The sequence below is a fragment of the Melanotaenia boesemani genome, chromosome 12 (assembly GCF_017639745.1).
Source record: "Melanotaenia boesemani isolate fMelBoe1 chromosome 12, fMelBoe1.pri, whole genome shotgun sequence".
Classification (NCBI taxonomy): Eukaryota; Metazoa; Chordata; class Actinopteri; order Atheriniformes; family Melanotaeniidae; genus Melanotaenia; species Melanotaenia boesemani.
In genome coordinates, this window is record NC_055693.1 from 12,008,405 (window position 1) to 12,034,355 (window position 25,951).

General features: G+C 39.3%; 5 protein-coding genes across 5 annotated transcripts; 2 read left to right on the forward strand and 3 right to left on the reverse strand.

Annotated features, from left to right (window-relative positions):
• Nucleotides 1–1,743: 1,743 nt before the first annotated feature.
• On the reverse strand, nt 1,744–3,205 carry kctd12.1 (potassium channel tetramerisation domain containing 12.1). Its single transcript, XM_042001945.1, has one exon. It carries the CDS (start codon nt 3,116–3,118, stop codon nt 2,252–2,254), a length of 867 nt encoding a protein of 288 aa, XP_041857879.1. The 5' UTR covers nt 3,119–3,205; the 3' UTR covers nt 1,744–2,251.
• Nucleotides 3,206–5,600: 2,395 nt separating this feature from the next.
• acod1 (aconitate decarboxylase 1) lies at nt 5,601–8,209 on the forward strand. Its single transcript, XM_042002439.1, has 5 exons — nt 5,601–5,686; nt 5,906–6,067; nt 6,472–6,561; nt 6,645–6,844; nt 7,181–8,209. Exons 1-5 carry the CDS (start codon nt 5,675–5,677, stop codon nt 8,142–8,144), a joined length of 1,428 nt encoding a protein of 475 aa, XP_041858373.1. The 5' UTR covers nt 5,601–5,674; the 3' UTR covers nt 8,145–8,209.
• A 3-nt stretch (nt 8,210–8,212) lies between these two features.
• On the reverse strand, nt 8,213–12,024 carry zgc:162944 (uncharacterized protein LOC569993 homolog). Its single transcript, XM_042002440.1, has 4 exons — nt 11,795–12,024; nt 9,633–9,804; nt 9,309–9,507; nt 8,213–8,687 (listed from the first exon to the last, which is right to left on the reverse strand). The coding sequence occupies exons 1-4, from the start codon at nt 11,987–11,989 to the stop codon at nt 8,492–8,494; spliced, it is 762 nt and encodes a 253-aa protein (XP_041858374.1). The 5' UTR covers nt 11,990–12,024; the 3' UTR covers nt 8,213–8,491.
• A 1,603-nt stretch (nt 12,025–13,627) lies between these two features.
• On the forward strand, nt 13,628–18,678 carry cln5 (CLN5 intracellular trafficking protein). Its single transcript, XM_042001524.1, has 4 exons — nt 13,628–13,835; nt 15,517–15,691; nt 16,220–16,445; nt 17,552–18,678. The coding sequence occupies exons 1-4, from the start codon at nt 13,732–13,734 to the stop codon at nt 18,037–18,039; spliced, it is 993 nt and encodes a 330-aa protein (XP_041857458.1). The 5' UTR covers nt 13,628–13,731; the 3' UTR covers nt 18,040–18,678.
• Nucleotides 18,679–18,776: 98 nt separating this feature from the next.
• Nucleotides 18,777–25,813, reverse strand: fbxl3a (F-box and leucine-rich repeat protein 3a). Its single transcript, XM_042001523.1, has 5 exons — nt 25,543–25,813; nt 23,940–24,321; nt 23,675–23,797; nt 22,637–22,808; nt 18,777–22,220 (listed from the first exon to the last, which is right to left on the reverse strand). Exons 2-5 carry the CDS (start codon nt 24,318–24,320, stop codon nt 21,580–21,582), a joined length of 1,317 nt encoding a protein of 438 aa, XP_041857457.1. The 5' UTR covers nt 24,321; nt 25,543–25,813; the 3' UTR covers nt 18,777–21,579.
• Between the last annotated feature and the right edge of the window lie 138 nt (nt 25,814–25,951).

Consider the following 25,951-nt stretch of genomic DNA (forward strand, 5'->3'; position numbering starts at 1 on the left):
AAGTATATAAGGTCATATTTTATGACTAATCTTTGTTCTCCAGTATGTCACATATTTTTTCAATGCAAAAAAAAAAAAGAGCATTCCTATTTGTCAAACAATGATTTACATAGAGTGAGTTTAAAAATTTGCATGTGCATGTGTCTTTTCTGGGTTCTCTGGGGTCCAACACTTCAGATATGCGCTTTAGGTCAATTAGTGACTCTAATTTTGCCAAAAGCATGAGTGTGCAAGTGGACGGCTGCTTGTCTCTCTGTGTTAGTCTAGTGATAGACTGGTACTTGTTCAGAGGGTACCCTGCATTTCAGTGGCAGCTGCAGTAAGCTCCAGTCTTTGGGACCCTGCTCAGGACAAACAGGGTGTAGCTCATGGATGGACGTGACATTATCCTGGCTACTGAGTTATTAGAGTGTGTTATAAATGTCTGTAAAGATTAATCCCAGTTAGAGCAGCTGTTACATCTACAGTGTCACCCAGCTGGATTATGAAAGCTAATCTGCATTAAGCTGTGACATATCTGTTCAATCAAACCGAACCAAATATGTTATGGACATACTAAGATAAACAATAGGTCAGATATAGAAATGAGCCTGAATTTAGTCTGAATTTGGAGTTACATTACTGTTATATTTGGACTGCAATTAGACTAAAAGATGAACATACAAGCTGGATCACCATCTTGTTAAATAGGATCATCATCAGACTGATTATGACCCTATTAAATGCAGTTAGGATGCTTTTTTGTACCAAACCTATCACGGTGGAAGAGGCTCAGGTGTTACTGATTATATCGGTGACAGCTTTGTTGTCTTTGGTCATCTCAGAGTCAGCTGTTATTTTCACACATTTGCTTTTCCTGGTGCAAAATTACGGTCTTGTTTCAGTTCACTTATTCTAATCTAACATTTATGTACATAAACAAATGATTTATACACCACAGATCATTTGATTCCTATTCAAGTAACACTATTTTTCAACTTCAAGGCTAAACTGAAGCAGACTGATGCATTTAGGACATGCAGCCCAGTGATCATCCCTCAGGGAGCATGTCCTTGGACCCCTGTTGAGCCCCTCATGTCCTCTAATCCCATGGCTTTGAATGTAAAACCTTTTTTCATGTCTGTTTTGGGCGAAAGACATAATCCAGGCCTGGCTGTACCCTGGCCAGTCATTGACTCTCCATTCATCCTCTGTCCCTGGCAGACTGTACCCTCCTATTTGTGTGCAGCTGGACCCTTTCATTATTTACACTTGAAATGATAATGACATCATGTGTGCACAGCTGCACTATTTGCATGCATGCAACATGCAGCTGAATTTGTGTGACAAAACAGATGAGTGGAAACAGTTCATGTTGCAATATTAACATGCTAACTATATTCAGATATGGAGGCTTTTCTGATTGTGTGATAGAAAATAGATACAGCACCTTAAACTGGAAATTTATATAAATGAAAGAGCCGGAAAAGGTGGTCGTAAGTAGTCATGAGCACAATGACGAAGACTGGCTTACTGTTGTGAAACATATTGTGCCTCCTGGGTTAAAACAGTGTGACAAATTTTGTTGAGTTGGCAGCATCAGCACCAGGCAGGGGTGAGATTTCTGGGCAGGGCTTCTCTCTTTGAGGCTTACTCTTTGATTCCCCACAGAGGAAGGTTATAAAGGTTGGGAGGGCAGTGAGAGCCAATTTTGCTCACTTTGTGCAGACTGTAAGAGGAAGATGATTGGCAAAGAGCTGAGAATGAAAGAGTAAAAGGTTTTATTTAGTTTGAACAGTTTATAACAAATACAACCAGCACTCCACATACACTTACAATCATTTGCAGTGATTGAACTGCTATAAGAGCATATAAGATATTACAAAACTTGGCCAAACAAGTAAGCCTAGAAGTTACACTGACACTGAATACTACTGCTTGTCTGCTCCTGAACACTGACATGCAGTCCCATGAGATGAAGATGATCATGTAATCGTTGGTTCAATTGTTTGGATGAGTGTCAACTCAAATGATGTTCTGCTCACTTTGAACCACCAAACTGCACAGCCTGTTCTTTGACGTGCTGTCAGCATTTGTTTAGAATCTATTTTGGGGGTATTTTGCATCTATTTTGCTGCTTCATCCTTTCTGTTATCAGCCACTCATCCTTCCCAATCCTTATCATTCAGTACAGCAAATTGTACTTTTTAAAAACATTCTCCTCTAAATTATAATATGCATATTTACATAAACATGGTGTGAGCACTGATGGTTATTCCCGGCAGAATACATATTCAGTGTAGCTTGTCCAGATTTTATCTTCATTTGGATCATTGCTGGTGTAGGCGCAGGTGCCTGTGGAGCTGCAGGCCACCATGTGGAAGCCCACCTCTGTCAGCTTGTCAAACGCCTGCTCTAGAAAATTATACTTGAGATAGTAGCGGGATGTGTATCTCTCCGGGGGCCTGTCCGGGTCTCTGCTTTCATTCAGCGTGTCCCCAAATACTTCTTTGGCCAGAGACGTCTTCCCGCAAACTGTGATGCGTGCCACTCTCCTGAATTTGGCATCGGTTTGAATGTCTCTGCCAATAGTATACGAGCCGCGGTATCCTATCGTTATATAGCCCGATTTTCTGGAGTCTATAGAGGGGGAGCGCATGGCCCCACTGACGGACATGGTGCGTAAAGTCTCGATGCCACCAGAGGAGCAGCACTGCTGCGCGCCCTCCTCCGTGTCACTCTGGCTGATCTCTTCGCTGATGGAGTTGTCCTTACTCACCCGCGGGCTGAGACGTTTGGCAAGGTCCCGAAGCTGGAAAAAGTCAGCCTCCCTCTGCAGTCGACTTTTTTCTGGGAAGTAGTCCGGAAGGACCAAGTTCAGATCCCGGAGATAATCAAGAATGTAGCGGAACAAAAAGCCGTCCCTATCCAAGAAAAAGCGCCCTTTGCTGTCTCTAGCCAGCTCCTTGGGTGACTTCTTACTAAACATGTTCCACAATAGCGAGTCTGGGACCGCAATCAGAGTTTTATGTCTGGTCACATAAACCTGCCCACCCACATTCAGCTCGATTATCTCTGAAAAAGGGGCACATGGGTCCCCACAGCTGGAAGCTCCGCGCTCCGTGTCAGCCAGTGCCATGTTCTTCTCCGAGCTGCAGCACTGATGTAGACTGAGACGCTGAGTGGCAGCGGCTGGCTTATGAAGCCCGAGCTTTCCACATGCGTGTGCGTGCATGCATACAGGGGTGACTGCAAAATTAACATTTAACTGTTGAGATGCTGTCTTGTAAGACGCTCTCTGAAGCGCTCCCTCTCTCTCCCTCTATAGAAAAATAAACACGCTCACAAACACGCACGGAAAGATGGAGACAGTTAAACCAATGCATGTGTATTATCTTCCAGCTTCACTAAAAACATACAAAAAAAACTTATATTTAGGACCCACTTATCTGCCCAAACCTCTGGGTCATCTTTGCGGATTTTTCAATTAATCGATTAAATTGTGCTGCTTTCTAAAGAACACACAAAACCTAACTCCCATACAGCAGGCCGAAGTTATCCCTTAAAAGGAATGGTAAGAAAAATATGGAAAGAGTGACACCCATTGCACCCACAATGGAAATGCACCCAACACACACACATATAATCAACCTTCAAAGGCATGTCTGCAGAAGCAAAACAAAGATTCAGCAGCATGAAACAGTTTAGTCAGAAATTCTTTTTGGATTGTAAAGCAAGTCTGAGATCAATAAATCAAAATAGTACATACAGTTTTAAAAGAATTTTACATAGATGTTTCTTGTTAGGAGTATAACATATTAAAACTCATTACAAAAAGGTCAGATAATAGGAAAAGCTTTGAAAATGTTATGACTCCACAAACCTTGTGAGGTCTATCATCGGCCAGACTCCTCTAATCAAGTCTACAGATTGAAATACTTGTTGCCAATGACGCAAGCAAAGGCTACCATAGGAAAGTGTCATTGTTTTGTCTCTTCATGAGGTGAAAACTTAAGAAATGAGTCAACAGAAGCAGTTGGATTCAAAATACAGTCAAGAAGACAGAAAAAATTCTGAGAAAGCAGCTTGTAAGATTACTAAAAAGACCAAACAAAGACAGATTCTGGAGCGGTGGGACATTTGCGCTGTGCAGTGACACCTGACAAGAGTCAGAAAACCTTTCAAGCATCCTAAACACAACTTAAAATCTAAACAAATTATATGGGCCAGAGGGGAAGACCATGCCCCCTCAGGCCACCTCTAAAATCTGATGCCACTCTATATATAATCAAATTCTAACAAATTTCTTATGGAAACTTACCATTATATGGGTAAACCATAGATGTCCAAGTGCAAGTGAATGCATCATGTAATGTACTTTTATATGTTGTTCTAAAACAACAACAACACCGCCATGTTGTTGATCATAATGCAGCATTCATATAGTGTCATCTCACCAGCTGCCGACATGGTTGAATATATTGAATATTATTAGCTCTTTGCTTTTGTGAAATTTGCTTTACTTTTTGGTTAATGTTCAATATAGTTGTAATAAACAGTCAAGTATGTCCTGAGATCTAGACCTCTTTTTTACTCAATAACTAAATTAATAAATTAATAATAATAATAATAATAATAATAATAATGGTCTCATTTACAACTACCACCCCTTCTCTGGTATGTGCATCTGCCTGGCAACCCCTTCAAATAATTTCTAAACCTGCTCCTGTCAGGCAGCTCATTGAACATTCAGATTTGGATCTGATTTATTTTTTGGACAAATGCCCTTTTTGCACTTACTTTATTGCACATAATCTTTATCACACTTACACCTTCATATTGTGTCATTTTATTGTGCTCAACATTATTCTAATTATCTCTCTGTTAAGTCAGAAAATATTCAGACTCCTTGACTTTTTTGCTCAAAATATTTTGTTTGAAAACTTATTCAATTGGAAACAATAGAGATTTTTCAGTTCCTGATTTTTGAGTAAGGTCATCTTCACTCCCTGAAATATCACTGATGAGGTCCAGACCACTGATTTATTATCATAATTTTCCCAACTGTTTGAAGTCAGGCATGTGACTGTTAGTGTATGAGTTATTTGAGCGTTGTAACAAATTACTTTATAAGAACTTCCCATTGCATAATGCTGAATTTCTATGGCCTGGGACCCTAAAAGAAATTAATTGTGAAAGACAGCTGACACATCAACCATTTTATCAGATAAAAGGGAAGGTCATGCATCATTTCTGCAACATTCATCTCAGGAAAAAACCTCAAAAACCATTACTTAGGACATTTGGTTCTTCTTTTCTTTCTGTTTTAAAACAGGATTTTTCAGTTCCTCAATTAACATTTTTTAACTTTTCTGTGTCAGACATCAAAGTTAGCTTTTTCTTTCTGTTATTTTTAGATATTTGTAGCAGTTAAACTCAATTTAATTTCACATTTGTCAAACATTTAATTAAAACCAAAGCAAGAAGTTTAAAGGATTTCCCAACAAGTTACAGCTGCAATCAGTAAAATGATATGGTGGCGTCCAGTCATTGTGAAAGTACCCAGTGGTTATCACAGGGTATTTAAGCCACTTTGGAAATTTGGTGGACTACCCTAGTTTAGACAATGTAAAAAGAGCATAAAAGAGCAGTAGCCTTAGACGTTTAGCCATTTAAAGAGGTTGTTGAGAGAACAATGCTTCGTAAGGTATTGCTGGTTTCTATTATTCTCACATATTTTCTTATCTTCATTTTACTCTATAAGATTGTTTTATGGTGCTTACTAAACATTATTTTATTTTATTTTATTTTATTTTATTTTATTTTATTTTATTTTACATGTCTCAATGTCCTGGTTTGATTATATCCACAACTGTGGTGTCTCTGGGGAGTTTTGCACTCACAAAGCACTCTTTTACCTTTCCAGGGTATTACAGAGAGCTTTGGAGTTGCTATTCATGCCCTCAGCACCACTCATCTGACAGATGGTGTGATTAACAGGAGCAAAAGAATGATGCTGGACACCCTGGGTGTTGGGTTGTTAGGAACCAGGACAGCTGTCTTTAACAAGGCTCTCAAGTACAGCCAGGTACAGTAAAGAGTGTGAATGTACAGGAGGTACACTACCTGCAAAAAACATCACAGCCTTACACAAACACCACAGAGAGAGATTTAATTTAACAAATGTTGAGCCTCACAAATTTTATATAATAATTAGCTGTATTTGTTAGTGTAGAGGCTATAAATCTTCTGTTTTTTGTATTATTATAAGATTGTTATTTGGTCTCATTAAATGTCCATCTGATAAATGTATCTTCAGATAACAGAATTTTTGTGCATTTGTCATCAACTATTATTTTCTTGACATACTATTTAATTATGCCAATTCATCTCAATTTAAAGGGTATTGTCTTCTTTATGCTATCATTAGTTTTTCTTGTAAGCTAGAACCGTCACTCTAAAATCAGAGTACTCTCATTTTTCTGATTGCAGATGTTTACATGTGAGCAGAGGAGCAGTGTTTGGGGCAGATCGGAGATCAGTCTCCCTCCTCATCATGCAGCATTTGTCAATGGCATTGCAGTAAGTTTGGACACATGAAAGCATCATGCAAGTTTCAGCTCTGCTTTGATCTTCATTTACCAACCCTGTCACCTTGATATCAGGTTCACTCCATGGACTTTGACGACACTTGGCATCCTGCTACCCATCCCTCTGGCGCTGTGCTGCCGGCACTGCTGGCGCTGGCAGAGACGCTGCCCAGCCGGCCCTCTGGCCTGGAGCTGCTGCTAGCTTTTAATGTTGGCATTGAGGTGCAAGGCAGGCTGATGAGGTTCTCCAAAGAGGCTTACAACATACCTGAAAGGTTGGAGAATTTAAATCATAGCAAATAATAGAGCTTTGGTCCAACTTAATTCAGATTTTTCTGTTCGCTTTTTAGTTAATGTATGGACTTTAACGCTATTTTTGCATTTAAGGCTTTTTTATCAAAATTACAAAAAGTACAACACCTTTTCTTTATTAATTATATAGATTTTAAGCTGAATGTGAAGCTCTGCATTGTTTTATCAAACAGCCAAACATTTCTGAAATTTCTCTCTCACACTCTGAAACATTTGAAGAAGTGTGATCTAAACAAAAATGGTTCAGCTCTAATAATAAAAAAAAACATAACACATTGTTTTTGTGTTTGTATTAACAGATTCCATCCTCCCAGTGTTGTTGGGGTGATGGGGAGTGCTGCAGCCTCAGCTAAGCTTCTTGGTCTGAACCCAACACAGTGCACTCATGCTCTGGCTATTGCAGCCTCCTCTGCAGGGGCTCCCTTAGCCAATGCTGCCACACAAACCAAACCTCTCCACATAGGTAATGCTGCTCGGAGAGGCTTGGAGGCAGCTCTGCTAGCCCAGATAGGACTGGAGGGAAATCCAGCCATACTAGATATACACAGTGGGCTGGGGGTTTACTACAAAGACTACAGCCCTTCAGTAATTGCAGATTCCACTTGTGGTGTTTTTGAATGGATTCTGGAGGATCAGGATGTAGCATTCAAGCGCATCCCTGCTCACCTGGCCATGCACTGGGTTGTGGATGCAACTCTGGCAGCCCGCGCGAAGTTTCAAGACACAATGGGAAACTTTGATCCCAGTCAGATCCAGCATATCACACTTCGAGTTCCTCCATCCAAATACATTAACTGCCCCCTACCTGTCTCAGAGCATCAAGCCAGGCACTCATTTCAGTTCAACGCCTGCTCAGCTTTGCTGGATGACAAAGTGACAGTTGCATCTTTTAACCTGGCTCAAATCAACCGGCCTGCTCTCAGGGAACTCCTGTCCAAAGCAAAGCTGGAGACACCTGAAGACAACCAGCCTAGCTTTGACAAAATGTACTGTGAGGTTGAGATAGGCACAGCTCAGGGGCAGAGCTACACAGCCAGATGTGATACCTTTTATGGCCACTGGAGGAAGCCACTGAGTCAGGTGGACCTGGTGGAGAAGTTCAGAGTTAATGCTTCCTCGGTGTTGTGCACAGAGGGCGTGGACGGTGTGATTGACCTGGTGGGAAATATAGAGAAGGTGACTGAAAGCTCAGTGTTGGGCTCATATTTGACAATGACCAGTGATCCACATGAGCAGATGAAGACAATGTGTTGTAACATATGAGAAAATACAAGTTAAATAATATGTGAATATTTTGTACACTTTTATGAAATAAACTGAACTGAAAAAGGTGATTTTCATTTTATTGCAGTTTTGTGTACAATGCCATTACTTGCTGATTTTTTTTAAAGTTTCATTAACACTGATACTATGAGATAGTGTCACTGCATCAGAATATACTCAAACGCATGAAGCATCAGATCATTTATACCACTAAATCTAAACAAATTTAACGTTTTTAATCAGGATGTTATTCTCATTTTATGCTCATTCAGCAGACAACTACTGCCTTGTTTATACACCGCCATTCATTAGTTCTTGCCTCTACAGTCTTCTAAATCTCAGTTGAATTAGGCAAGTTTTAGGACGCCTTGCACCATTGATCCAATTCCATCGAATATCTCATGCATAGGAGCGTTGCACATGAAGGCGCAGGTGGTGACCAGCTTGTTCTTCTCATCCAGATGGCTCTCGCCAACATTCTTGCTCACGTGCCTGCAGCCCAGCTGATTGATGGCTTCTGCCGTGCCAGTAGTGTCCGGATACCTGAAAGAAAACAACAAAGATTATATAAAAAATATTAAGGCAGTTTCAAAAGCATAGGAGGAAACACTCTTCTGTTACATCTTTACACACACACAGTGATTTTTTTTTTCTTTTAAGTTCAAATGACTGGCACATGGACTGAGCTTACACAGCTATTTCCTATTTCACACAATAGAAATGTAGTCGTTTCTGCAGCCAACAGCAGATGCACTCTAATTAATAAGCTACTGTCCTGACGACTGACACCAAATGAAGACGTGTCTTGCAGACGGACACTTTTCCCTTTTGCTACGTGGAACTGGGAGCTTGAACTGGAACCAGTAGATTTCTAGATTTCTTCTAAGAAGATGCATCAAAGGTGTTTGGATTATTTAGACTGGGGGCGGCATGACTCAGTGGGTACAGTGGTCGTCCTGTAGCCCAAGGGTTCGATCCCGGCCTGGTCGAGCTCATGTCAAGGTGTCCCTGAGCAAGACACCGAACCCCTAATTGCTCCTGATGGGTCGTGGTTGAGCGCCTTGCATGGCAGCTTCCGCCATCAGTGTGTGAATGTGACGTACATGTAAAGCGCTTTGGATAAAAGCGCTATATAAATACAGACCATTTACCATTTAGACTTACTTGTCGTCTTTTTCAAGGCCAACAGTGACCTCACACCCAGGAAACACTTTGGCAGCAATGACTGGTGAGATGCAGCAGAGGCCGATGGGTTTTCCGTCACTGTGGAAAGCCTCCAGAGTGGCTTTCACCTCATCGTTAACGTCGCAGTCCTTCCCCTGCACCGCCCACGTACAGAGGTTCTTCGCTGCCCCAAAACCACCTGAAAGGGTGGATAAAAAATAGATTAATCCGGACTGACTCTTACTTTCACCTGCTGGATGGATGTCTGTTTTGAGGACAAAGAAATAAAAAAAAAACAAGCTTCAGGAGAAGAAAATAAAAAACCTGGGAATATCACAGCATCGTGGTCTTTGACGTTGAGTTTGGACAGATCCTGGATATTTCCCCGAGCAAGCCTTGCACTCTCCACCAGCACATTTCTCTTCTCCTGAGATGGTTCGCCTTTCAGATGATCCACCACATGCATCTGGTCAATGTTGGGAGCAAACATGTGCACCTGCAAGAAAGAAAAGGCTATTTGTTTTTCATTTTTAAACACTGTTTAAAATTTTTTTTAAAAACTGTTATCTGTTAAAGCTGTGATGAAGAACTTTTTTGTCATGTAAAAAGCCTTCATCGCACTGTGTTTCTCAGTTGGATCCCACAAAAACTTCACAACCACCAAATAAAGATCCAGAATCTGTATGCATTAGATAGTGTGGGCAGTGCTTTGCAGTTGTTTGCATGCAATAATGCCACCAATCAGGAAATGGGAAAAAAAGACATTAACCATAAGAGAAGTGTAAACTATTTAACATGTACAAGTTTTAAATTGTTTTTCACTTAATGCAAGAGTGTTTTATTAACAATAAAAATGCTTCTGCCTGTATGCCATATTTAAGCTACTGATGTGATTAAGAGAACAGTTAAAAGTTTCTCCTACTCATCTTTACTTTATTTCCCAAGCCAGGCCATACCAGTAGAGGGAAAACTGACATTTGATTAAGTGGTAAACACATAACTGCTCAGACTAACAAGGCCAAGGGATGGTGATAAATCAAAAAATAAAGAAATGCAACTAATATTACAAAATTTAACAAAGAGATTCAGGCCTGCTTCATGCAACATCAGAAATGTGCTTAAAACAGTAATCACTATCAACTTTTAGATAAAAAAAAAAAAAAAGAAAAACTCCTAACTTTTTCAGTTTAAAATAATTGAGCTGCTCTGAGGAGAAACTAGACTTCGATACTTCCTCTTGGTTGTGTCTAGACTTCAAAACAACAAGCTCATGACAGGCAAATGTGGCACACTAAAGTTTCTAAAAAGCAAGTCAGGGCAAGAGGAAGCATGTGGTGGATAAATGGGGAAAAACTGACCCATCCAGCTCTGTGCTACATATAAAAATGCTGAACAGCACTGGTTTCCCCTCATTTTGCCAAAGAACAGAAGAGCAAAAGAGCTGAGTGACTGAAAGTGGGACATTCAGTCACAACTACTCAACTGCCTGAAGTTTCAAAATGAAGCGACATCTGAAGCAAACGTTTGCAGAACAGGAAATGAAACAGGGCAACTCTACGCATTTGATGACGGTGATGCTTGTGAGTTAAGGCCTATTCAAGAAAAGAGACAAGGAAGCTGAAGTTGTTTTCTGGTGTTGATGAAAGTGCAGGACAATGGGCGAGATAATCACATAGATCAATACCATGGTAGCGGCTGCAGTGGAAAAATGTCCGATTATGACCTAAAATTCAGTAAATATGTGGGATATAAAAGTTAAATAAAAAATGAAAAGAAGAAGAAAAAAAAAACACTAATAATTCCAGGGGGAAATTACAGTTCTTATATATTGCAAATTACAATTAATATGCCAAATTTTAAACATTTTCCTTTATGTGTATACAGAATTTGGAGACACCATGTATCACAGTACTTTCAAAAGGCTTAAAAGTGTAAAAAAAAAAAAACTGAATACAATTTTATTAATGTAGACCACAATCTACACCAGGGGTGACCAGCTCAGACCCTCGAGGGCCACAGTCCTGCAGGTTTCAGATGTCTCCCTGCTCTAACACACCCAAATATATAAATATAATAATAACAAAACTCAAGCTCTTCCCAGTCATATTGACCCAATAATATGATGCAGGTGTGCTGCAGCGGGAAAAATCCAAGACTTGCAGGACAGCGACACTGGAGGACCGACTTAGGATCCCCCTAGTCTGGTAATGTGTTTATTTAGTTTCAGTTGCAGTTTTGAATAGCTGGTTGCAGAGGTCAGACCACTGTCAGTGGTCACACAGTCACATTAAAACTGTGGAGAGAGAAAAGGGAAAAGACAAATTAAGCACTTATTGCAGTTTAAATGGTCCCATTAAAGGTCATAAAGTGTGACTTATAGTATTTCACGCCTAGCAGTCACAAAAAACAAATAAATAAAAATAAAAACCAAATAAATCATGGTTTGGGCTGTTGCAGATTAAACCTAAGCGCTCCAACAGACTTACATTTGCACCTCCTCTACTCAGATGGACCAAAACAGCGGAGACCTCATGTATCTCACTGCCGTCATAAACTCCGCAGCCCGCTAGCACCACAGCCACGCGCTTCGCCATCTGTGAGGAATAATAACTTTTATTCACGCTCTGAACGGCCCTCTGCGTCAGTAAATTACGGCCACAATGGTGGAGCAGGGTGAGCATGGTGGCCTGTCAGAGGAGAGGACGCCCCTTTCTACTACTTCTTCTTCTGCTCTTTAAAAAGAAGTTTGTGTTTAGGCTTCTCGGTACATCACCGCCACCTAGTGGTAAACTCGAGCATTTCACAGCTTCCTCAGATGATCCCTCAAATTACACATAACTGTCTGTAAATGTTGTTTTAATATGGACTGAGATATTATTTTAAAACCATGAAGTACTCACGATCGTAAAAAGTTTAAAAATTTAATCTGACCTAAAAATGGTGAACCAAATTTCTCCATTAATGAATGAAAATTAATTCATTTATTTATTATATTTATTATAAAACCATAATTAAAACCATTTCCAATGAGCATATGAATTTTTGTGGTTTAGATTCAAACAATAACGAGAACAGCATTTTACATCTTGGAAATTCATCTCTATTTGACAGGGGAAAAAAACACTTTCATTGTACAGTTTTAATGAACATTAATTACATTACAAACAAATAATTATAACATATATTTTATAACAATATATTATTAATATATTATTATCTTATTTCTTATTATCAGTAGTAGTAGTAGTTATTGTTGTAGTAGTTTTACTTTTTAAATATTGTTTTTTAAATAATTATTTCACAACTTTATTATTATTTTGCAACTTATAGTAAATACCTGGAGACTCAGGCTCTTAAAGTCACAGATGAAGTTCGTAATCTTGGAGTGTTGATTTTCAGCAGCCACATCAAAGCTATCACTATGATGGCTTTTTACCAACTCAAAAACATCAACAGAATTAAAAAATTTCGGCTCCCAGAAAGACCAGGAGAAACTCATCCATGCATTCATCTCCAGTAGGCTGGATTACTGTAATGGTCTTTAAACAGGTCTTTCAAAAAAGAGCATTAAACATTTGCAGCTCATCCATAACGCTATGCTACAGTTTTAACCAGGAATAAGAGATCTGAACACATCACACCAGTTATAAAAATCCAGACAGTCACAGAAGAAATTTCAAAACCCTTCTGATTGTTTACAAATCTCAGAACTGTTTAGGCCCAGAATACATCTGTGATATGTTTCAGAGAATATAAACCTAGCAGATCTCTTAGATCCAAAGACTCAGGTCAGCTTGTCCAGACCAGAGTCCAGACTAAACATTGAGAAGCAGCATTTAGCTGTTATACTGCAAACAAGTGGAACAAAATGCTAGTGCAAATAAAACTTTCACCAAATGTAGACCCTTTTAAATCCAGGTTAAAAACATTTCTCATGCACCTATGCATGAATTCTGCATGGTAACTTTTATCTTGCTTTTAATCATTTTAGTGTATTTTATTGTAATTTTTGTTATTTGTTGCTGCCTTTTACTACTTTTTAATGCTTTATGTGCACAATCTGTAATGCTTTTATTTTTTATGTAAAGCACTTTGAGTTGTCTTGTGCAAGTAATTACAAATAAATTTGCCTTCCCTAAACTTTGACAAATGTAAAAAAAAGTTGTTTGCTGAGTAAAAACAAGAACGATTTAGTATTTACAACATTTTCTTTTATTTAAATGCTATCTATATTTGACCATTAAGTGATTTTACTTATTTACTCATTCCTTCTTTGCTTTTTCTTCTTCTTTGGTGTCGTCATGTGATCTTGCGTCGTCAACAAAATCACGTGACCAGTAATGAGGAAGTCAGCTCAGAGGGGTAGAATCATGTGAAAGCAGACAACTTCTGCTTTACTTTAGTTTTTTGGGGGGGCTTCAACATGTCTCATCTTGAGCTCGGTTTGTGTTTATTTCTGTTGCTGTTTCTTCACGTCGTTGCGCAGTTCAGGAGTCACGGACAGCAGGAGTGGCCCGTACCCTACAGGTATGAAGACACTTCTTAGCTCTGTACGGTTAAATCATGTGACAGACAATGAAGAGTCTGAGAGGAAAAACTGCCCAAAAAGAACATGAATTCATTTGAGACCTTTTGGGAAATCTACTCAAAGTTGGCGTTTTGCCAAACCATTTAACTTTTAACTTTTTTTTTTTTTTTACTTTTTTTTTTTTTTTAATCCACAACATTTAACGAGACTTCTTTTCAATGTCACTCTGCATTGTCACATTAAGGACGTCGTTAACATTTGTACGATCTGGTTAGAAAATATCCAATATATGACAGAAGTACATACAAAGTAAGAAGTATACCTGATGCGTTCAGGTAACTCTTGAAAACCCCGGACTCTGAAGCACCTGATTTAGATATTTATTTGAAGAAGGGTATCATTGACTAGAGGTCTTCATAAGTCTTTACCCACCCTCCCTCCTCCCCTGGGTAGGCTGGGTGGCTGTTCATCTCAAGCTCGGGTCCTCTACCAGAGTGCTGGAAGCTTGAGGGTCCTGGGCAGTATCTTAGCTGTTCCTAGGACTGCAATCTACTGGATGGAGAGAGGTATCTGTTGGAGCCCCTTCTTCAGTGTGGGGGACACAGCCCCCAGTGCACCAGTAACCACTGGTACTACAATTGCCTTCCAGGCTTTCTGATATTTCCATCGTTGGGGATGGCTTCATCAATCACTACAGCTTTTCTTTGCTTATCCACGATCACAATGTCCGGCTGGTTGGCCACCACCATTTTGTCGGTCTGTATCTGGAAGTCTTACAGGATCTTATCTTTCTCATTCTCCACCACCTTGAGATGTGTTTCCCATTGTGACCTAGGGGTCTCCAGTTCATATTCTGCACAGATGTTTCTGTACAATATGCCGGCTACTTGGTTATGGCGTTCCATGTATTCTTTTTCCAGTATTTTAAACCCTGCTGCTAAGTGCTGGATTGTTTCAGGAGCCTCTTTGCACAGCCTGCACCTGGGGTCTGGACTGGTAATGGTGATATATATGTTATTGTCCTCACCAGATCCTACATTCAGGACTCTAAAATGCTGTGGCAGGACTTTAAATCAGTTTTAATATCAAGATTTTCACTGGACTTTTAGAACACCTTCATTGATTGATTGAGCCAAGCTTTAGCTGTCTGACAGATAGATGGCATTACATTAGACCCCAGAGTACTTGGTATACAGAGGAGTTCTTGGTCAACTCAGTAATAAGTCCAGATCATAACCTCTCCACCAGTCTTTTTTTTCTCTCTCTCTCTCTTTTTTTCACATTTTTTTTTCCAGGCATTGTGTTGTCTGACATTAGGATGAACTTGCTTGGTTGTCAAGTCTGAAGACTGGTCACACTTGCTGATGATCAATTAATACAGTGTTTAATTAGCAGCAGTTGGCTGCTAATCCTCTGACTTTCTGTAGAAAAAAGGGTGTCCATTTTTTACATACTGCTGCTGACGTATTTTGGTACCAAAGTGTAGTTTCAGTTTTTATATTGTCTGAGAAGAGAGCTAAATTAAATGTAGTTCAAATTTGTGTAACTTCTGGGAAAATATTTAATCATATCTGAAAACTAAACATTACTGAATTTGATGTGAAAGGGGTCAAATTGAGCAATTTAAATGCAGTGGCTAAATCCTGATCAGCCATCTTTGATTCCTCATGTCATTAACAGGCGGTTTGATAATCGGCCTGCTGTGGATTCCTATTGTGAAGCTATCTACCCGTTCTGCCCCACCGGAGACCGAGATGGACGCATTCCCTACATGAGAGACAGCGACGTCATTTCAGTTTACAGACTCCAGACACCAGTGTGGGAATTCAAGTACGGAGATTTGTTGGGGAAATTCGTAAGTTTCTTCTCTTTAATACAAACATGTCACTGATGTTTCTTTTTGATGCGCTGCATAGGGGTATAGGATCCTCACATTTAGAGAGATGCATCAAACATCCTGAGAAACTTTCAGCTCTTAGAAACTGGGACTAATTATCCATTTGTTTTAATTATTATTAGTTTTTATTATTAATTAATTATCTACCTATTATGTGTTGTAGTTCATAGTAATAACATTAATATGTATTTATTTGTCTTGAAGATGAAGATTTTTTTTTTGGTTCTTATTAAGTTGATTCAACACACCAAAACAAAAAAATCCAAAGAATTATGATTTGAAGGTTAAATCTAATTTAAACAGAGCACTGGAACAGATTCAGTGTTTGATATGGTCCAATATGTGCTCTGAAACTGAAGACAGAACTGTGTTGCAGAGAATCCAAAATAGTTATGCAGCTGAGTTAAGAGTGTGCAGCTGTGTGACTTTATTAATAGAAATGCATACACACACACACACACATTGTCAATGTGTTTCTGTTCACAGCACATCATGCATGATGCCATTGGCTTCAGTAGTTTAGAAACAGGAGCCAACTACACCATGGAGTGGTACGAGCTGTTTCAGCTGGGCAACTGCACCTTTCCTCACCTCAGACCGGAGCAGTTTGCTCCTTTCTGGTGCAACCAGGGAGCTGCCTGTTTCTTCGAAGGCATTGACGACTTGCACTGGTTGCAGAATGGCACTCTGGAGAAAATAGGAGAACTAACTGGTGAGACATAGGGAAACACATAGGTAAATGTGTCTTCTAACATCATTAGTGGGAAAAAAACTGCTTATTATTTGCATTTTTATAACTGTCAGCAAAGCCCATGAATGTAGCTGTGCAGTTCCTGCATAATACAGCTTTATCTGGTATGCGCACACAGCTCCCTCTTTGTTCTGCAGTCTTTATTGAGTTAGCTTCGTATAACGACTTATATTAGGTCCGTTATGGGTAAAAAAAAAAAAAAATTAAGAAGCAGTAGAAGGAGGGGACTGTGTTCTGAGAAATCATCAGAATTTATAAGATTCAGTTGCTAGATTTATTACTCAAAGTGAACATGCTAATTGGTTTAAATTCCAGCTTTGGCCTTTCAGTGTGGAGTTTGCATGACCTCTTTTTGTCTGCATGGACATTTTCGTGGGTGCTCCAGTTGCCTCACAGTACAAAGATCTCCATGTTACATGAATAGGCAACTCTACATTCATTTAATCTTTTTAGCTGGACAATTCATGTCAAACTGATGTTTCATCAGTTTAAAAGAAAAAAGATAATATGAATTTTTATATATTCCAGTTTTGTTTAAATGGCCAAACTCTTAATTAAAAAAAAGCTATTACAAAAATACACATGTATGAGTGGATTAGTGTTGAGTTTTATGGAAGTAATTGAGATGTAGTTCCTCCTCTTAAGTTAGACATTAGTAGCACAGCTGCTGTTTTTATTTAGTTATTTTTATTTAATCAATGAACTTTGGCTGTTATGGCTTTAAGAAAAAAAATACAATTCTTTCTTTGTAGATGATGTTTTTCTTCATATGGCTATTTCTTCTTTCTTAGCATTCCTTCTTTTGGAATATGAACATTGGTTGAGGATGGCAATGTGCTGACATGGAGGTTGTTAGCTGGACTATGCCTCATCAGTTTTAAAAGGATCTTGATTATTACCAAAACCATAAACATGCCATTTTGGTTTTGTGGCTGTCCCAGTGAATGCTATGTGCAGCTACAACACCTCCCTTCACCCAGAGATAAATGGCTTAGATGCAGAGAATGGATTACTGTCACCATGGCTTTTTGTAACCATTTTTCTTTTATCTGACTTTTATTCTTCAGGGAACCAGTTCAATGATATGGCCCAGTGGGTGCAGGACGACAACAAGACTGGGATCTACTATGAGACATGGACAGTTCGCTCTGACCCCAAACCCAACGCGACAGTGTGGTTTGAGTCCTATGATTGCTCCCAGTTCGTACACCGCACATACAGGAAGCTGACAGAGCTGGGAGCCAAACTGTCCAGCAGGTCCCAGACCAACTACACCAAGATCTACCTGTACAGCGGAGAGCCCACATTCCTCGGCAATGACAGCACCATATTCGGACAGCCTGCTCTGAAAAACCTGGCACTGGACATCCGCAACTTTTACCACCCTTTCAGGCCGCATCAATCATTCACATCCCTTGCCATCAGCCTGCTGGAGGCTTTTGAGAAGGTTGTGTTGGACAAAAGCTTCTACCTCTACTACAATTTTGAGTACTGGCATCTGCCAATGAAACCTCCATATGTGCAGATTACATATGAAGAGGTGCCTCTGCCTTAATCCACGGGAACACTTTAATTTTTGTTTTTATTTTATTAAGCAATTAACCAAAAAAAAAAAAAAAACCACAGCACTGATGATGGTAATGATCTTGTCGGCCCCTTACGAAAAAGGATTGGAGCTGGCCCGGCTCTCCTGATGTCTGATAAATGTAAGAAACTCCTTTTTGTTTTCCTAATATTTTAATTGACAAGCGTCACCTTTAACTTTTCATTCTTTACATTCATGTTTGCTTGTAGTCTTCCTCTTTCCTACCTTTGTTGGGAGTTTTGCTGCAAACTGACCTTTTTTTGTGTGTGTGTGTGTTTTTATTATTTATTAAAAATTGTCATTCTTTATAGTTTACAAATTCCCCAAGTTTTTTTTTTTTCCTAATCCTAATCTGGATCCATCAGATTTCATGGACGGAGGTAGGAAGTCTGATTATTCTATATTCTCACATATGGTTGGTTTTCCGTTACCTGCAGCACAGTTTAGGTCAGCTCAGGTGTTCTTATAATGCCAATACTACTAACACAGGATCATCTGACTAAGTAATCTAGAAAATTGTTCTCAGATGATTTGCATTTCTGCTCAGGATCCATATTTTCAGAGATCTTTTTTTAGCTCATATTTGTCTATAAAAATGTTCTGGAATCAGATCTTTGTCGTTTTATCTTTTTATCCAGTTTTTATATTTTTGGAATTTACACATTTTATGTGTTTATAAATCAATTAAATGGAAAAAAAGCAAAGAGTACATTCACAAATTTTATTTCAGTATGAGATCACATGTCCAAAACAATAATTTTAATTTAAAGACAGGTGACCTGTAAAGCAAAGTAGATGGTATTTTTTTCTTTTCTCCATACAGAAGCAAAACTAAAGGACAGCATCATCCACCAACACCAATTTATTCTGAATAAACGTACGAGAGTACTCTCTAAACAAAGGAGATTAAAACAATTACTGACAATAAGCATATTTACGATGAAAGATAAATAATTTTCCCTCTGTGCATTTGTAACGTTAAACACGTTTTACCGATGCAGCTGAATATTCAGATGAAGACGACAGGAAAATCAAATGCACTATCAGTACAAGTAACTGAAGCGAGTCCACTTTAGAGCCACTGTACAAATTCAGAAAACTAATCGGCTGATATGTTACTGTACCGTTGACATAAACACAGACAGCACAGGTACCTAGTTTAGTCAGAACATTATGATCATATGAGACTCATTCTGTCCAATAATACTTAGACATAGTTGCACCTCATGAAATGTCTGTTTTAGTCTACTTGAAATACACCTTGGATAAAATGGAATGAAGTCTGGTAATAAAGCAATCTACATTTACTTTATACACATCCAAACAAACTGTCTTAAAATGTGTGCACTATCAGTAACTTTATGAATATACATGTTTTAACAAATGATACCACTTAAACGCAGTAGCTCTTGATAACATATACAGACATAAGTTAAAAGGTTGGGATGTAAATCTGAAAGCGACTGCGACTCGAAGTGCTCTTTAACCATTTTTTCCTTGTCTTTGCAGATTGTTATCCAAGTTATTTTACAAGTATATCTCAGTTTAAAGTCATAAGTTTTTTTCTTTTTTTTCATAAAAGTGAGGATTCAGATCTGGTGACTTGAGAGAGAAAGCAACACAACTTCCGTTTTCTGACATTCACTCAGGTGTAGAATTTCACTGGGGAGGGGGAATAAATCTGTGGTAATGGACTTTTGGACCACCTGTATGCAACAAAACCATAACGACAAGAGGCAAACGTGTCTGAAAAAAATAGAACTCGCTGCAGCGCTGCTTCTCATTTCATTAAAAAACAAAATTAAATCCATATGTCAGTCGCCATACCAATTAGTTTTCTAGTGTCTACAGTATGAAAAAGACCCATCTAGTAAAGGATTACTCGCACTCTGGTTTTATAAAAGACACGAGCTGATGGTTAAGCAAACGTCAAACCCCGGCATAGGGTGAAATAAAGAAATAAGTACATTTCTATTCATAATAAACACACAGCGTTTTTATATACAGATGCATTTGACTTCCTTCTTAAAGGAAAAAAAGTTAGTTTCACTCATCTGACTTGCCATATCTCTATTGACTGAAATGAATGAATGTGTGGGACAGGAGCAGAAAACTGTTCATAATGAACAGTGCTTTCTAAACAACATGACAATGCAGAGCAAACCAGAGCTGAAAAGAGAGCAGGTACTTATCTGCAGAAGATTTAGAGCTTCAACAGGCAAATAGCAGAAGATACAACTGAAACCTATATTGGAAATATATTAATTTAATGCACCTGTAAGCTAATAGCCGCACTGATGTCTGTCTACTGCAAACCAATCTCAGCACAGAGTGTGTGTCTCCCAGTCCAGACACTCCTCCAGATATATCTTTATTTACATAGAATAATTTTATTGTTTTTCCTCAGTAATAGCTTTTTACTTCAATATACTGCTCTCGGTATATGCTTCAGCAGACCTCCAGTACAGTATAAATAATAATGTGAATCTTTGTATTTATTTGGCCATTAGGACTTGGGTTTGTCCTGACTATCATTTGGTTTTCATGTAAGGTGCGTAGAAAATCTTCGACTATACAGAAACCTTCTTTTCACCAACAAGAAAATAGTATGTCAAGCCAATATAAAGGATGTAGGACAAGAAGAAAAAAAATAGAATAATTTGGGGGAAAAAAATATAAATCAGTTACATTAATCAATACTGTACACCTTAACATCACAAATATTGAAACATATATACACATTTCTGCTTCTCTCCGCCAACATCTAACATTTCCAACAATGAGTTTGTGATGCATGATTGAGCTCAGGTGAGCAGAACAAGCTCATCGACGCTCCCCGCTGCTCGCATTTAAAACATGAGGTGTAGGGCCCAGCCACTCCTCTGCAAATTAAACACTCCCTACCTGACAAATCACATCCTGTCACTTCCTATATACAATTAATATTACAGCCGTTGCATCCAAAGCCATATTGTGAGTGCAGAGCTTCTGTCTTAGAGTGAAGCAAGTAGGCCAAGTGGTAGTCTAACATGCAAATGTGCACCTAAGTGTCCTAATTTACTCCACAATAACACAAAAGAGGAGAAAGAAAATGAATGAAACATATGCATACACATGCATACATATACAGACACTCCGGCATCTCTGCTAAACAAACTATCACATCAAACTACAATGTCCATATGACTCATATTGTTATAAAAAACATTGCTTATTTCCACCTGCTCAAATGTGAGGATAAAACCAGATAACATTGTTTTGTCTGTAGATCAGGTGAACATTTCCACAGTCCATGTTGTCAGCATTAGGAGGGAATTGTATAAAAGTCGGATGCCACATTATATCCCTTCTCTTTACTCCATATAGGAGCTCAGAGTTTATGCTCACCATGTTGGCACCTAACATTTCACTACAGCTGAGCATTTAAAGGCTTATCAATGCAAACATGGCGGTCATGAATGTTCCACACCACATACGTGGACATGCTGAGCTCCGTGCTCTGGGTTTCCTCTACCAGGTTGGCATCATGTCTGGGAACCAGACCCTGCCCAGGTGCTTCGACACCTCCCAGTGAATCTCATCCAGGGAGTATTTATGATCTGGAATCAGCACTTCCTCCATGATGGACAGCTGGGAGAGCCTCCTGCCGCACATTTTAACAAACTCCACAAACGCGCTGCAGGACACCTCGCACTCGCCCAGGCCGATGGCTGATAGTTGAGTGCAGTGCTTCGCGATGCGGATCAACTCTTCGTCAAGAGGGCGTAGGCCGTTGGCGCACACAACCAGCTCCACCAGACGGGGGCAGTGGAGGCCGACACGGCCCAAAACCTCCTTGCTGACCGAGCGGCCGAAGTAAAGGTGCGTGACGGGGATTTCTTCATTGAAAAAAGGGCCAAACTCATCCTCATAGAGGAAGAAGTACATGACCAGGTTGAATTTGGGGGAGTGCCTCATCATGGCGTCCCAGCTGCTCTTTTTAATGGTGTGAAAGTGCTGGCCTGGGTTCTCGCTCACCACGTCTATACGAAGGTGTTCCAGATGGACATGCTTTTCAGACGAGAGGGCCAACAGGAGTTCATCACTGAGGAGGTGGTAGTTCAGCGCCAGCTCTCTCAGCCCATGACACTGGTCTGCAACACATAGGATCCCTAAGAACAGAAACAGTGTTTATTTTAATGCAACAGATTGTTAAACCGAGTTTTAATTTTAGCCCAAGTACAAGGTTCACTGTATTTGTCTGGAAAGCTGCAATTGAATCAGCAATAATTATCTTAGCTGGAAATTACAAGTTCTTCCAGGAAAATATGTCAAGAGAACCACATAACAGCTCATTCATTCATAATATAAAACCAGTTTTAAAATAACATTGTATGGGCAGCAGGAAAAACAACTACAGACTGAATGGAAAACAGTCTTGTGACTTAAAATAAAAAGACTTCAACCAGGGACAGGACTTGAAATAATTTTCCTGTTTGTATTGATCAACATCTAAAAAGACAAAAGCATGAGAAAGCTGCCTCGTCAAACCTTCAGCACTCAAATATCTGCATAAATTTCTCTGTACCTGCAGGGGAGACGTGAGGGCAGCTGCTCATCTTCAACAGTTTCAGGGTGTCGCTGTTGTTGGCCACCAGCACCTTCAGAGACGGATCATCAACTGGCGTGTCATCAATCTTCAGTGAAGATAGTGATTTAGAGTTGACGAACACCACAGTCAGAGCTGAGATGAAATGGGACTGTGGGAAGAAAAACATGACACAGTGTGTCCGCATCTTATCAGAACAAAGATCGTTTCAAATTTTCTTTTTTTTTTTTGAGACCGAGCCCTTTTAACTACCTTAGATTAGAGACATGTTTGCCCCTAAGTGGCAAACAGTTGAAAATGTTAAGAATGGTGTATTTATTTGTGCCCATTGTGAGGGTGACACCTTATCAACTTAATAACTGCCTACAAACCTTCTACAAACATAAAAAACTACCTACTAAAACAGATGGTGATACTAAGCATTCAGGCATGGCTTCCTTAAAGAATTGGCTGCTGACTTTAGAACAAACTATATACTTCAGTTGGATTGCCACCTATTCATCACACGAGTCACCAAAACAAGCTGAGCAGAGGGAGTGTAATGTTGTCCTTAAACAAACTCCAAAAAGACAAGAGTATCTCCAATCACCAAGGCTGACCACATTTACAAGCAAAGTTTCAGGCTTTTATTAAGTCAACATTTAAAGCTTTAGCTAACATGAAGGAGCAAGTTTTCCAGGTCAGTGAGATTTTCAAGAGAGATCCTAAAAGATCTCGGTGTGCACTGAGAAAGACAAAATAGTCCTTTTACTAATCATGTGTCCTTCTGAAGCTGGTTAAAGTAAATCTGACCTTGTCTCTGCACGAGAGCAGACATTGCCTATTAGCTTCTTCTGTAGATAAGATGAGAATGCAAAAGCTACCCCATTAGCTAGACTACATCCTGCTCTTTGAGAAGAACACATCATAAAAAAAAGAATGTGGCCTCTAAAAGTAAGTTTTCCTTTGACCTTGTTTACAAATCTCAAGAAACGAAACAGTAAATATCCAGACCATGCTTGTTGTTGTTAATTATACCTTTGGAACCTCCATGAAACTGGGCCGGGCAGTAGATATGAGTCCCAAGGTCTTCAGAGAGCAATTCACCAACTGTGAAAGGATGTCACATGCTGCCTCTGCAGACTCTGTACTACTGTCCACCTGACAAGCAAAAACAAAGGCTAAATATCATTTAAAGAACAGATAAAAACAACATTTTCAAACCAGAAGAGATTTTTAAATTAAATAAATATGAGCACAGAATCACCACGCAACACATACACAACAGATATTCCATTCGTACCTTGAAACTGACATACTGCAGGTGGTTGGAGTGCCTCTTTATGATCTGCTTGATGAGGTCTGGATGTGTGGCTTTCAGATAAGAGCTAGCTGGTTGATTAAGCTCAAACTCAAAGCATCTCCACAGCTCAGGCATGTGGAAAGCCTCGTTCCACCCGCGGCACACCTGAGAGGCAAAAGCCCGATCAAGCAGTGGAAGGTACTGGAAGATTTGGAGCAGGAGCTCCTGAGGCAGCATCGACCAGTCACAGTCTGGTGACTCACTGGCTGCCACTGCCTCTGACGCCACGCTCGTCTGCTTCCGCACCTTCTTGCAAGCTTCAGGTGGGCTTTCACTGGAGCAACCATTGCTGCTCTCCTCTCCTCCTTTCACCCGCTTCATCCTGCAAAGCAAACATAAAATACATGTATTATACTGATATATTAAGTTCAAGACCAAATTATGTTGTTTATCCCACAAGTCACTGCATTCATGTTAATGCTTCTCAGACTTAATTTTCCCTCTTCCTAGCACCCTCTTCTTCCCATTTGAACAAAGCTTTAGTCTGTCACCGTCGTGAAAAAGGGTTTTGCTGCCATTTCAACCGGAACTTCCTGGGCTAATGTGGAAGCCAGTTTTTAAAGCAAAACCCTGCAGAGATTTTTGCTATCAAGTATATCCTCTGAGAAACTAGATTCCAGCATGGGGACAGGAAGCTGAAAACCTCTTCAGTTTTTAGTACCAAGCTTAAAACTCAATATTTGACTGAACTTGCATTAAATTAACTTATATTTTAATGTATTACTTGTTTTAACATATATTTCTATATTTTACATACTTGAAACCCCTTTGGTTTTTATTTTGACTTAATGTTTAAATTAAATTTTTGTTAACATCCTTACAGCAATTTGCAAATTGCTTGCACAAGTATTGTAAATCTTTTATATGTTGCTTGTATCCTTTTAATTTGTTGGGTTTTCCTCCTCTGTTAACGCACGTACCATTTCAAAGTGCTAAGTGATATAAAAATGTGTATAAACACGTTTAACCAAGCTAGGGGGGTATTACGACATCGTTGTGCACAGTAGTATTAAGTTTGATAACTTTCTTTAACAAAAAAATCAATAAAAAGACTAACAGCTTTGCTATTTAGCGCCTACACGTTCAGCACGTAAGCATTTCCACGAGGCATGTCTCAATTTACATTGCTGTGCCAAGTTCATTAGAATTTTTTTCTAGAAAGAAAGCCCTGCATATAAAAAATAAATCCATAAAACGTTTTTTTATGAATTCGTTATGTTTAGGTTTGCTTGTTATAATCAACTAAAATGATCGATTTAAAATCAAGGGACTAGCTGTGATCAAATGTCACATTTTTTAAAGATATATCTGTGAAATAACTGTACACGCCAAGAAATGTTTTTATTTTGGCTAACTTAAGTGTCAATGAACGTAACCGTTAGCTAAGTTTATGTTAGCTTGTTTGACATCAGTGTATATCTACCGTTCAAGCAATGCTGCCTCTCTCTGCCTCCATATGGCACATTATTCGTGTAATAATTAATGTATCAACGTCTTGGTCGACACAGATATGCTCATTAAACCACTCAGCCAAGCACCATACCTTGTTGTTGTTTACACACACAGCTAGCTCACTAGCTGTTAGCAGGAAAATCCGAATACCAACTTCACACTTCAGCCCGGTCCCACGCAGGAAAAACTCATTCGCACCAACCAAATAACACGCATCGGAGAACTACTACCAAACCGTCCGATGATAGGAAACGAGGTAGAAACGTTTTCAATGAAGAAACATCCACCTCCGCTGGGTTGACCTAATTCCTTCCCGAGAGTTACTGCAGCCCCCCCAAACCTGAAATGGCGAAGAGTTGTTTTGACAGCAGCAGTGCATCATGGGAAGTGTAATGTGAAATGGCTGTTGGTAAAGATCGTTTGTGTTCATGTGACTCACCCCACAGTAAAAACAGAGCTCCCCCCACCCCCAAGTAAAATAAGTTTAATATTTTTTTATT